General features: G+C 47.3%; 1 protein-coding gene across 1 annotated transcript in view; it reads left to right on the top strand.

Annotated features, from left to right (window-relative positions):
* Adcy5 (adenylate cyclase 5) overlaps positions 1-13,741 on the top strand; it is a 141,431-nt gene that overhangs the window by 82,898 nt on the left and 44,792 nt on the right. The window contains exons 2-3 of the mRNA XM_028752212.1: positions 7,756-7,905; positions 12,044-12,165. Of these exons, the coding sequence (XP_028608045.1) occupies positions 7,756-7,905; positions 12,044-12,165 (272 nt within the window). The remainder of the gene's footprint in view (positions 1-7,755; positions 7,906-12,043; positions 12,166-13,741) is intronic.

Below are 13,741 nucleotides of genomic sequence, written 5' to 3'. Positions count from 1 at the left end.
AGCACCATCTTGGTCCTTGCTAGTTTGTGTTTGGTGTACAAGAGATGAAGACCGAGGCACAGTGCTTAGCAAAGCCATTTGGACCCTATTGGGTTACTGCTACTGCTTTATCTGGATTTGCACAGACTGCTGCTATTGGCCTCTGGACTGCAGGAAAGGCTAGATTACAGCAGGAGAGAGCAGGATTGAAACCTGGGGATTAGGACCCACAGGCTATAGCCTTAGCCTGCTGATAATTACCTTGGAGTCATGTCTTAAAACCCACTGTGGCCTCTCTTTCTGGCCATAGAAAGATAAAAACCTACCTACCCCTCCTTTCTCTCTATGGCCAGCTCCTCGTATTCTCTCTTCTAGATATGATCTAGTGTTCTCTTTTTTTTTTTTAGCCAAGGAAACTTATATACAATAAAAAGCATCTATTATGGGTTCAACAGGTGCATGCAGAAATGTATGTATCAGCACAGTTGAGATATGTAACAGTTTTATCATCCCAAGTGAGTTCCTCCTGCTGCCCCATATAAGCACTCAACCACACTCCTGCCCCACATAAACATGCATCTGTTTGTAGTCCTGTGGTTGTGCATTTCCCAGAATGTCGTCTCCATAGAATTGGGCTGCCCCCAGGTTTGGGCATCTCTGCCTCTTTTATTTTAGCATGGTGTATTGGGGTTGATCCATACAAGGTACAGCAGAGATTTATTCCTTCCTATGACGGAGTTGCTATCCACGAACAATCAAGTGCAGATTCTTTGCATCAATGTAGCTTCTCATCTCATTTGAGTAAACACCTAAGAGGGAGTGTGGTGGTGGGGGGATGGGGATTGCAGGGTTACAGGGCAAGTGCACATTACCTAACATTGCAGAACTGTTTCCAGAAGTAGCCATATTATTCCCAATATCAAAGTGTAAGATTTCCAGCTCTGTCATCTCTGTCTTTGGTATAGTAGTGCTTTCTTCTTTTCCTTCCATTTTAAACTGACAGTGGCTTTGGCCATCCTTATGGTGACGGCAGTAGCTTATTGGTTTTTAAGTTGGCGTCTCTCTGATGGCCGCTGATGTGGGTAGAGTGTCATTGGAAGTCCTCATATGTCATCCTTCTATCCTCTTGGACAAACCATTTAGTTAGTTGGGGTTTTGCTTGCTTGCTTGTTTGTTTGTTTGTTTGTTTTGGCTCTCTTAAAAAAGTAAGCTATCTGTTCATCTAATGTTTGGGTTTCAAGAGTTCTTTATTGATTTCGAGTTTAATATTTTACTCAAATATATCATTTGCAAATATTTTTCTCAACCTGTGGCTTGTTTCATTTCTATAACTTTTTTGAGAGATATTCTTAATTTTTTTAAATCTATTTATTTTATTTATATGAGTACACTGTAGCTGACTTCAGACACACCAGAAAAGAACATTGGATCCCATTACAGATGATTGTGAGCCACCATGGAGTTGCTGGGAATTGAACTCAGGACCTCTGGAAGTGCTCTTAACCACTGAGCCATCTCTCCAGTACTGATGTTCTTAATTTTAACAAGATTCATTTTTGTCTTTTTCTTTGATCATTTGCATTTTTGATGTAACATCTAAGGAATCATTGCCATGAAAGAAATCTAAGGAATGCAAGGCCATGAAGATTTTTTTTTAAATTTTTAAACATATTTGTATGTAGTAGTGTATTACTTTAATCTCAGCCCTTAGGAGGCAGAAGTAGGCAGCTTTCTATTATTTTGAGTCAATGGTCTGCATAGTGAGTGCCAGGTCAGCAGAGTTACATAGTGAGACCATGACCAAAAGCAACTTATGGAATAAATATTTCGGCAGTTCTGACAGGTCAGGACAAGGTGAGGCATGGACACAAGTGACAGGCGTGACAGCAGAAACAGGAATCGGGAGATCACATCTTCATTCACAAACATAAAACAGAAAGCAAACTGAGGTGGGGCAGGACCGAACTCTGCAAGCTTGCCCCTAGCAACGTACTTCAGCCATCAGGGCTCCAACTCCACAGACACAGCCACCACTAGGTGTTTAAATACGGAAGCCTGTGGGAGACATCTCTCATTCAAACTACCTCATATTGTCTGAGAAATGCTTTTTATTTATTCTTCAACAACGAATGCTCCTCAGTATCCGTGCTGTACTCGTTGTCTGGCTCGATGTGATGTGGGTACCAGTGGCTGCTAACAGTGCCCAGGTCATACCCAGAAGACAGCCTCTCTCAGCTCTCCCCTCCCCATCTCCCCTGCTTCTTACTCTCTCTCTGCCTCTTCTTCCTTGATGATCCCTGAGCCTTGGCTAGGGTTGGGGGGTGATAATGTCCCATTTAGGACTGAGCACAGTTCTCAACACTTTGACCAGTCACGAGTCTGTGTTGGCTGCTCCCCACCACAAAAAGAAACTCTTCTGACCAACATTGTCAGTAGCACTCACAAATGGGTATAAACATAAATATCCAGAAAGCAGTTAGACATCTGTCCAGTTAGCGAAACAACAGAAGTAAGTTTCCCCTCGGGGGCCATGACTTCCTCCAACATGAGCTTTTAACCAGGTTTACAGTACTAGACACGAGTCCCCTCCTGTGGTGCAGACTGCGACCCAATCCGAAAGCGGTTGGTTGCCCGTAAAAGTTACACCTCTATTGCCCCCAGGCTGATCTTGCCTGGCAAGTGAGTGTTGTGCAAGCAGTGCTCACCACTGGGTGCGCTATTGATCACCTTTCTCCTCCAGAGACCTCTGTAGCACTCCTTGGCACTTTGACAGGTAGCCAGTCAGGAGGAAGTTTCTAGGTAGATTTCTCTACATCCTGCAATCAAAATGGGATTTTCCTTCAGCAAGAGGGTTGCGACAGGCAGTGAAGAGTGGTGACAGTAGCCTGTGCATTCCAAGATCCTCTCTGACAGTGACTTACAGAAAAATAGCCACACCATCACTGAGATTTTTTCATTTAACAACCACATCTTCTCAGGAAAGCATTGTCTGCTTGTGCAGGGTACCTCAGTTCAAGCTCCTTGATATTTTTTTTCTTAATTAGCTTACACAAGGATAGGTTTCCATAAGGCTTTTCACACATTTTCAGTTTTGGTTAATCTGCTCTCTGCCCCTTCCTCTCTCTAACTCCCCTCCCCCACCCCACTTAAGCCTTCAACCCCCAGTGTTCCTCTCCTACGGCCAGCTCACCTGGGTTCTAGCCCCTTCCTGACTTGAGGCTTCTTCCCCTTCCCCTTATCATGGGCCCTTTCTAGCTTTCTGACCTCTACAGATACTTAAAATTAAATAACGAAATGTAAAAATTTAAAGCTAGAATATCTGGGCTAGGTGGTTAAGAGCACTGGCTGCTCTTCCAGAGGTCCTGAGTTCAATCCCCAGCAACCACATGGCAGCTCGAGATTCAGTGCCCTCTTCTGGTGTGCAGGTATACATGCAAACAAAACACTTGTACATGTAAACAAATAGATCTTTTTTGAAAAGCTAGAATTTACTTATAATGGACCAAGCGGACTCAGTCAGTCAACAGGGTCTCAAGTGAGGGAGTGAGGATTGAAAAAGAAGAAGTTAGAATTATAACATGACTCCAGCCAGTGCTGAGGCTGAGGCAGCTTTGTGTCTCCAGCCTGCTTTTCTATCATTCTAGGTGCATAAAAAACACATGGTCAGTTCTTAGATCAAAGCCAAAGGAATCAAGGAGATCTCACAAGAAAGTAATCAGGCAGAGCAGTAAGCAAAAGGATCCCACAGGGTAATAAGTAAAGTGGTGAGCAAAGAGGTCACGTAAGGAAGCAATTCAGCATAGTAAGCAAAGCCCCACGCTCACTGTTTCTTATCTGAGCCTACTTCCTTGTCCAAGCCCAGTGACAAAGGCCAAACTCCTAGAAGGGACACCAAAAGCTCTCAACAGAAAATATGTGACACCTGTCTTTAAAAAGCCCCAAAATGCATTTGTATGCTTCCTTGTAGGAGGTTTATAGTTACAGCTCTAGACTTTATGTCTTTTCTCCTCTTCATTTTTAACTTTATATACGGTTTTAATATAGGGTCTAAGTTCCATTCCGCTGTATGTATACAGCCAACCGTCACAGACTCCCTTGTTGAAAAAGGCTCATCTTTCTCCCTTTAATTAATTGCTAATTTTGTCAGAACTCAACCAACCATTAATATATAATTTTATTTTAAACTCTATTCTATTGACCTATACATCTGTATTTCCTAAATTACTGAACCCTTATAATGAGACTTGAAGCTTAATGCTTTAAATCACCTTGGGTTATTTCACCTGTTCTCGTTGCTTTGATCATGGTCATATTGTAGGTGAAGATTATTCGGGGTAACAACTGACGTCTCTGTTTTCTAATACAAGACATAACTCTCCATTTTAAAAATAAGTCCCACTATTCCTTTCATCCGTGTTCTGTAGAAAATATTTAGTTAGATATATAGTGTACATCATTTTCATGGTTTTAATGCTATGTAAATGGCACTTTACCAAGTTTTACTTCCAATATTTCATTGCTTGTGTATAAAAAAAAACAGTTGCTTTTTATCAATCTTATAGCCTATGACTTGCATAGGCTTGCATATTGATTCTGGTCATGGTTTCCTAGATTCATTAGCATTTTCTGTATAGATAATTATACTGACTTCAAATAGACAGTGTTATGCTTTTTTCCCTCAAATCTCCTTCCCTCCTTCCCTCCTTCCCTCCTTCCCTCCTTCCCTCCTTCCCTCCTTCCCTCCTTCCCTCCTTCCCTCCTTCCCTCCTTCCCACCTTCCTTTCCCCACTTTCATTGGGTCTTATTATGTTGCCCTGGTTGGTCTTGAACTCATGGACTCTGTTGATCTCCTGCCTCACTCTCTTGAATAGCTAGGCTTTCAGGTACACATATGCTGCTGCATCTGGCTCCAATCTGTATGTCTGTCTTTCTTTTTCTTGTCTTCTTGCGTGGTCTGGGACCTCCACCACCACAGTGAATGAAAATGATGAGCGGGAACATCCTTAACTTTTTCTTAGTCATAGGGGAGAACATCTGTCTTTCCAAGTAAAGGGTGTTAGCTGTGTTTGTATGTGTCATTGATCAGATTGACTTGATTTCCATTCCTAGTTTGGTGGGGATTTTCCCCTTAAGTTATGAGTGCATGTTATGTTTTGTCAAAGGCTTTGTCGGTAACTACTGTAATGCCAATGCTGCTTTTTTGTTTTATTCTGTCAATATGGAGGAATGCTTGATGATTGAAGTTGAACCAGTCTTCCTTGCTGGGATAACTCCCCTCAGGTGTGTTGTCACGACTCATTGACTTATCTGTGGTAAGCACTACACTTTCTCCAGATTCTTCGGTATTGCTCCTGCTTTTGCCACCCGGCATCTCCTGTCTCCTTTCACAGACTTCCCCAGCTAACATACCCTTCAGCTTTCACCTCTGCATCTCCACACCTATCACTTAGTGGCCCCAGTGACTTACCAGCAGCCTGCTCTTGGGGTATTGGCATGGTCACTGTCCTGATTTTACTGAGGGCTGTGGTCTCTTTTCTCCTTTCCGTCCTAGGGTTCTTCTGTGTCAGCTCTACCTTGCCTGGCCCCAGCCCCAGCTAGGTCTTTGTTCTCCCATATTTTGGCTTATGTCCTAACCTACCTTCTATTCCCTTTGAATTTGCCCATATGAGTCTTGGAAGCCATGTGCTCATCCTGCATTTTGATTCAACAATCTCAAATGGTTTTCCCTGTAGTGGGATTAGGTCTGGCTTTCTTAACCTGAGCTACATATTTTCCTTCTGTGGATTTCTGGAGAATCTGAGTTATTTATTCAAGGACCACGTGGTTCTCATGACTGATGGCCTTATGACGTGTCTCTCAATGCGCAGCACTCCTGCCCTGCCCAGGGGCCTCCTCATGCCTCCTCTGCGGAAACCCTCACCTCCTCCTTTTTGCTTGATGTACATTGGTTTCTGCTGTGTATTGCTGGTTTTCCTTCAGTTTTTAATCGCACATCTCCTAATCTTAGATGGTCTGAGTTGCTACAACAGAGTACCACAGACTAGGTAGCTTGTGAAAAAAACATTTGTTTCTCTCATTCTGGAGATTGACAGTCTGAGGTTAAAGTGCTGGCATGGCTGCGTTCTGGTGAGCATCCTCTTTGTGGTGTTTATGTCTTTACACGATGGGGATCAGAGACAAGAGAAGAAGAGAGCATCTCTTCCCATTAAGGCATTAAGCCTACTCATGAGGGACCCATTCGTTCAATCTAGTCACCCCCTTACACCACCACAGTAGACATTTTAGGGGCACTTGAACACCCCAGATGTACCATTCTTTAGGTGATTTGCTAGCTGCCATGGAGCAGGATTTTCTTCCCTTGTCATAAATAGATTTACAGTGTCTACATAAAATGCCAAGATTCGGGGATTGATAAGATTTGGGTGGGAATTGGTAATCGTAACAATAGCCAGCAAAGTTGGGGACACTGGTCACCTGAGCCTGCCCCTGCCATGGGATTCAGAGCAATCTTTAGGTATGGGAAGCCAGGTTCTGAAATGTGAGAGATAAATTCTCTGTGTAGAGTAGAGCAGATGCTCTCTGGGACATCTAGAGACAGATGGCTCCATAGCCAGCATGAGCCCATCCGGCCTCTGTGCCTTCACTGGGCTGGGGAGGATTCGAGTGAGGTTAACATGACCTCAGAGTATAGCAAGGGAAACCTTCATGTAGGACATACAAAGATCTAAGTCGAGGACAGAGATAATGGAAGCCCCAGAGGACTGTGGGAGTCTTGTGTTACACCCATTGCTGGGAGGAGGGAAGCCCTGTTTCACACTGTGAGTTTCATATGGACAAGCACCTTCCTCACTTGGGATTGGAGGCCAGTGATGCAGGGCTGGGCTTAGTGCTCTGGGGTTGAGAATAACAAGCTAAGGAGTAGAACTGGAGGAGCCCAAAGTCCTCACAGCCCCTAAGCCTCTCTCCTAGTGTCCGTTCTGTGTCTCAGGGCAATGGTAGGAGGACCAGGTTCAGCATGTTTGTGTCCATGGAATGTCACTTGCCAAGTCCATTCAGAAGAACCTTGGCCCACTGGGCTTGTTGGGTGGCATTCCCTTGCCTTTGGAGTGTGTGTGTGTATGTGTGTGTCTGTTGTATCATTTAGTTTTACCTTAGTCTCTCAGTAAACACTCTTTGAAAAGACGCTTAGCCTTGTGTCTGCTGAGCAGCAGGGTGGAAATGCTTTTCCACACATGTCTGTCAGCATGGAGCAGGGAGCATAAAGTAGGCAGAAGGTAGATGCTGGCGTACGGGGCAGTCAGAAATCTTTGGCTGCTGCAGAGAATGGAAGGCTGGGGAAGAAGGAATTGAGCCTCCTCTCATCCCCACTGGCCAGTTTCATCCCCCAGGGTGGTTACTATGGTCCTGTTGCCTGGACTCAGGAGAGCCAGTTTTTAGAGTAATAAATCAGAGGCCCTTTGTGCTATACCAACTTTATTTTACTTTGTGATATCTCTGGCATATTTGATATGATTATCCAGGAACTCTGTGTCTTTAGGCGCTGTGCCTCTATCACAGGCCAACCAAGCTCAGATCTTTGAAAACATTAGAAAATCTGGATGATTAAGTTTGACTTCTTCTAGTCTTGTGTGTTTGTTAGTGGCTAGGGGTGAACTTACTAAGGTGTGGACTTGGGGCTCTGTACTTTGGGGTCTGGAGGACCAGGGTCAGGCATGGCTCTGGTGTCCATGCCTGCTATGTTCCTGAGTGTCATGTGTTTGTCTTTTCCCTCTGCAGCTTGTCTCCAATGTCCTCATCTTCTCCTGCACCAACATTGTGGGGGTGTGCACTCACTACCCAGCTGAGGTCTCCCAGAGACAGGCCTTCCAGGAGACCCGGGAGTGTATCCAGGCTCGGCTCCACTCGCAGCGGGAGAACCAGCAACAGGTGAGTGAAGAGCAGCCAGGAGGCCTGGATGTCAGCCAAGGCCTGCTGCAGACAAGCGAGCGGCTGGCTTGTGATCTGCCTGTCCCCCAAGGCCATGCTCATCCCTCTGCCCAGTCTCTCCTCCTAGTGATATTTCCTGCAGGGAGCCCAACTCTGTGGTTCCCTAGGATCCTGTGCCTTGTCTGTGGTCTCCTTATGTGGCCCCGTAGTCAAGCAATAAAAGCCTTTTCCTATTCTAGTCCCCCATGAGTTGAAGATGTGAGAACAGCCAGCATTTCCATCTGCACAGAGGCATCTATCCAGAGGAAGAAAGAGATGGGCAAGCACTGTGAGCCCTTGGGGGCCTCTGCCCAGCTTTTCTTCTCTATCCAGCTCTGGGTGTGGCTACTTCAGAGAAGGAAGATTGTCCTGTCTCTCCTGAGACGTTACTTGACCAGAGAGGCTGACCATTGACAAGGCCACAGCTTTGTGGCAAGAGAAAACACTCAGAATTTCTCCAGAATAAGATGGGGTGGGAACTCAGGTTGGCAACAAGATCTAGCTGTTTCTACTCTAAGGGAGGGGGTTCAGTTCTGGATCACCACTGCCCCTTTTCCTGCATGTAACCCAGACAGATGGTCATTTCTCCCTGCTTCCTCCTCCAACACAGTGTAAAGCTATGGTACCTCCTGACAGGAGACTGAGGATAGTGACTGGTATCCCCAAGAGGGCAGTCAGCAGGGTGATAAGTCTCCACACACTTGGACCAGGCATGACACTGGAAGTTCCTGTAGACCAGCAAACACTGGCAGAGGCTCCTGGATGCCACATGCCATCAGCTCCTGTGGCAGACATGAGCACTGTCTCTCTTTGAGTGGAGACAGGAAGACAATGGCCAGGACAGCAGAGAAGTCCACACCGTGGCCACTTTGCTCACTGAAGTATGGGTGTCTCTGTCTGGTGGGGAGGTGTGCGAGATGGTTATGATGACATCATTGCTTACACCCAGATGTCCATGAGCTTTCTAGGCTCTCCTGTCTCTGCCTGTCCTCTCTAGCCCTGCCTCTGTAGCTCTGATGTTTTGCCAGGTACCCAATGGACATTGACCAATCTGATGTCTGAGTGTCCTTGTTCAAGCTTCACCACTTTAGAGACAGAAACGTAGATAGCCTAGGCTGGCTTTCAACCTAGGCAAGGATGACTTTGAGCTTCTGTTCCCCCGCCTCTGTCTTCTAAACCCTGAGGTTATAGGCATTTCCTCAGAATGTCTAGATTCTACAGTGCTGGGATCAAACTAAGGGCTTCCTGGCTACTACACAGGTACCCTCCAACTGAATTACACACAGCCCTAGCCCTGCCCCCAGTCTCTATTCACTCAGCCCTCCCTGGGCTCCTGGCCCAGCTTCTTGCAGGAAGCTCTGCTCAGCAGTATCCCTTGAGTCTTCCCATTGCCTTGACAGGCTTTCCTCACCTTCTGCACGCACCTGCTCGCCCCTAAGTCCCTGCCTTCCTCGAGAGCCTCATCTTACCCCTGTTCTTTCCTCCAGCGCTTGTCCCCTGAAAATGAAACACCTTCCTTCACTTCTGTTGTGTGTGGTCACTCTGGACATCACCTTTCCCCAAGGATAATTCTCATTTGGTTTTATTTTATTTTATTTTGAGGCAGGGTCTCCCTGTGTAGTGCAGACTGGGCTGAGCTCTTTCACTCTCCCTCAGTCTCCGAATGCTGGGATTACAGGCATGAGCCATGACGGCAGCCCAGATAATTATCATTTCTCAGCTCATCCCTCTACTTCCTCTGGTCCTGGCCAGGCTATTCCTGCCACTAAAGTTCATAGGGATTTAGGGAAGAAACTTTTTGCCACACCATGTTTAGGGTCAAGAACTGGGCGAGTCACCTTACTTTCAGCTGATAAGAGCTGGCAATTTGTGTAGGGGGAGCTTCTTGGGGTCTCACCTCAGCTCCTAGATTCTACATCATGAAGGCACTTAGTGTTGTTTCTCTCTCTACTCGTAAAAGTATCCCAATGTATGGCAGTCTCCAGCATACTTTAACTCCAGTTGTTTCATGCCACACAAGCTGCCCATAGACCCTGTCTCTCTCACCAACAGCTGTTTATTGAGACTTTAGTACACATGAGATGGCCTTTGGTGATGTGTACACCGATGCCCGGGAGACCAAGCACACCTCAGACAGCTATATTCTTCACAACAGGACACAAGACACAGGGCTGTGGCACTGGATAAGACACAGTTCCTGCCCCCAAGGAGGCCACTTAGACCTACCTAAGGGTGGGGGGGACAGCTAAAAAGGCTATTGACATACCAGAGAATCAGAGGTTCTATCAAAGAAGACCCAGAGTTGGATGGGGATGCTGGCACCTTGGGCCTGCAGCATATAAAGATGTTGGTTCCAGTTCGGGGGCTTGTGCACAAAGACAAGAGGAGCCCCCAAAGCTGGAGAAAGCCCTAATGGTTATTATATTGGGGGTAGAACACAGGTGTCAATTCATGGGTGCCTGGAGAAAAGTCGGAGAGTCAGGGAAAACTCAGAGAAGAGATGGTAAGACCAGGCTGGGGCATGGGCTGGTCCTGTAGCCAGGCCAGAGCAGAAGAGCATGGCAGGAAAAGGGTAGGCCCAGGAGGGAAGGCAGGGTTAGGGGCTATAGTGAAGACTAAGGAAGGGTTAGTTTAGCTGGCCCAGAATCCTGCTTGATGTGGTGTTAAGCAAGGGGGTGCTGTAGCAACATGTAGAGATTTAAGCTGTACAGGCAGCAGGGAGGGCTAAAAGGAAAGCATTGAGCCAGAGTGGTACTGCGTGTATCCCAGAGACAGGTGTGCATGTCACTGAAGCAGTGGACCAGGACACAGAAGGGAAAGGACACAATCAAGAGCTCTTCCTGGCTCAGTGCTGAATGCTAGGGCTTGGCCTGGGGCCAAGAGGAAAGGAATGAATACCAGAGGAATGTTCTAGAAATGTAAGCAGTTTCTACAGAGGCAGGAGGATAGAAGTGTCCTCTGCAAAGGCAAGGGAAAGCAGGAGTAGGAAGGGGAGTCTTACAAGAGGTGTGTGTGATGTCACCCCAGTGGGAGGTGAGGTAGGCATTTGGAAGCCAGTGAATCCTGGGCTGGATATGAGCGGAGTTGACATTAAGGTTGGCTGATGGTGGCGGCTAGATCTGCTCCTGAGGCAGGAGTCTTCTGAGGACGGAAGTAGGGGATGCTACGCTGGGCACCTAGAGGAAGAGGAACCAGAAAGGGTACCAAAGCAAGAAGGTCTCAGTTACCTGGTGGGTGGGGTACCCAGAAATCAGTGCAGAATGATGGGCAGGAGAGACAGCTGCAGGCGACCAGAATGAAAGGCCTTGTGAGCCTGGCAGAAGGCCTGGCCCCGAGCCAAGCTGGGGCCTTCAGACAGAGCCACTGGTGGGGTACCGTGAAGCAGAACAGACCTTGGAGGAAAACTTCAGAATTGAATGAAATCCAGACTCTGTAACTAGCTGGCATGACTTGCTACAACATGGCCCGGTCCCATCTCCCTACTTCTCTCCCCACCTCCCTTCCAACTGGCTTTAACTCATCTTGGTTCCTCAAAGTTAACTTTCTTCTCTCTTGTTCTTGGGACCCTCACTGTCTCCCACTTGGAACTGAAAGACTCTGAAGGGTCTCAGGCCTTCTAGGCTCTACAAAGTCCTCTCAAATGACAGCAGTTCTTGCAGCCCAGGGCAGGTCGCCTGTTATGGCCCCTGGAGGAGCTTTGTCTGCCTGTCGGTTCATGACTCTGATTCTTACACACAGAATGCTGCCTGGCACATGGTAGACAGCCATAAATCGTTGACTTGTTGAATGAGTCCAGCTAATGCTGTCAATAGCAATGTGGCCAAGCCACAGAAGCTTTTAAGGTTTTAACCTAGGCTGCTGTATACTCAGGGCTCCACCAGGAGTACCTTTGTCAGAGCAGAATGGAGGCGAGCTAGGCGATGGACCAGGAGGTATCCCAGAGGACCTTGGGTGTGACTCCAGCTGTTCTACAGGTTCTGTGGGTCTAGGGAGAGCCTGGGAGGTCTTCCTGGGTCCTGCAGGCAGGCATATGGGTATGGAGGGGACTCACTAGAGATGTGGATGGAATGATGACACACTCATTTTCTTCCCTCTGCAGGAACGTCTCCTGCTGTCTGTCCTTCCCCGTCATGTTGCCATGGAGATGAAAGCAGACATCAACGCCAAGCAGGAGGATATGATGTTCCACAAGATCTACATCCAGAAACATGACAATGTGAGGTAGGGGTGAGGGCAGGGTGGGACAGCTGGACCCAGATGACAGACAGCCTCGCTTCTTCCCCTTAAAGGTGGCACAGGCTAACAGGCCACCCCTGCCCTTTGTCTGTGTAGGAAATGAGCATTGTTTAATCTGAAGTAGGTGGCATGGTTGCAAGAGAGAATAGAGAAAGAAGCGAGAAAAGAAGAGGGCCAGCTATTGGGAGACCGCTCACCTGACAAAGACAGAGCACATAGCCTTGGACCCCAGTGTCCTCCTCAGTATAGTCCTTGTCGCCAGCCTCTTACCTGCCCTCTAAGTCCATGTGCAGAAGGCACAATTATTTCTTATTAATTAATAAGAAATTAATTTCTAATTTCTAGATCCATCTGGATGTTTGAGACCTAGGCTGAGAGCCCCCCTCCCCACAGCCATCATGGTAAAGTCTGCCCGCTCCAAAGCGCACTTCGCCTCCACTGTGCGCTGGCTGCCTCCCTAGCCAGGAGCCGCTGACAGCAGGGATGTGCAAACAGATGTAGGTTAATAGAGTGCAAAATCTGCTTATGAGTTCCACAGGGACGTAAGCGGTACAGGTGGCCTTCATCCACCATGGCTCCTGATGGGCCTGGTAATTCTAATTCTCCCATATGCCCAGAAAAGGAACCACTGTGAGCTTCAGGAGAGCTGGACAAAATCTCCTAAGGCCTGAATCCTCGAAGGTTGAGTGAAGAGACTCTTGGGAGGCCAGGGCTGTTTTCCATCAAGGGAGCTACTGGAGTGTGCAAACTTCCCCCACCACAGCTGTCAACAGGGATGAAGGGGGAACAGGACACTGTGACTTGCATGTGGAACCCAAGCAGAACCAGGTAGCTTCCAGGTGTGCTCTAAAGTTTGAGGCTACGGTTCTGCACTTATGGACCCTCCCACCTGCCTTTCAAAACCCAGAGGCCAAGACTTTGAGGAGAAATATACATGCACCACACATTTGTGCTTTGTTTGGGGGGGAATCCTGCCGCTCTCCTTTAGCTAGTCATGCTTCCTATCAGGCAGAGCCAAGCTGTTCAGTAGCCACCATGGTCTCCCAGGCAGATGGTCACCTGGCTGAGGTGCAGTGGAGGCTACTATGTGACTGAAGGGCATGAGCCCTGTGAGGTAGTAAGGCATGCTGACCCCTCTGTCTGTCCCGGGTGTGAAACAGTGACTTCCTGGGTGCTTTCTTGTGTTCTCCTGGTCCCCACAAGTGTAAGAGGTTGGTATGTTATCATCTCCGCTATGCAGGGGACTAGGAGGCCAAGGCCCAGAGATTTACTCTTTATTGATGGTCCACAGCTAGCTAACAGGAACACTTGTCTCCAGAAAACTTTCAGACCTTTTGACTTTGAATACATGTTTCTACACCAAGGTAAACCTTTGGACAAAGTCTCTTGAGAGGAAGCTTGGAAAATCCTTGGGAGGAAAGAGACCCAAAGGAGAGGGAGGAGTGAGATGAGATGATGTCTGTCTGTCTGCCTGTCTGTCTGTCTCTGTCTCTGTCTCTGTCTCTCTGTCTTTGTCTCTCTCTCTCTCTCTCTCTCTCTCTCTCTCTCTCTCTCTCTCTCT

This window comes from Grammomys surdaster, unplaced genomic scaffold (assembly GCF_004785775.1).
Source record: "Grammomys surdaster isolate TR1022 unplaced genomic scaffold, NIH_TR_1.0 125889, whole genome shotgun sequence".
NCBI classification, from domain to species: Eukaryota; Metazoa; Chordata; class Mammalia; order Rodentia; family Muridae; genus Grammomys; species Grammomys surdaster.
This window is presented reverse-complemented; position numbering and strand designations above follow the sequence as displayed.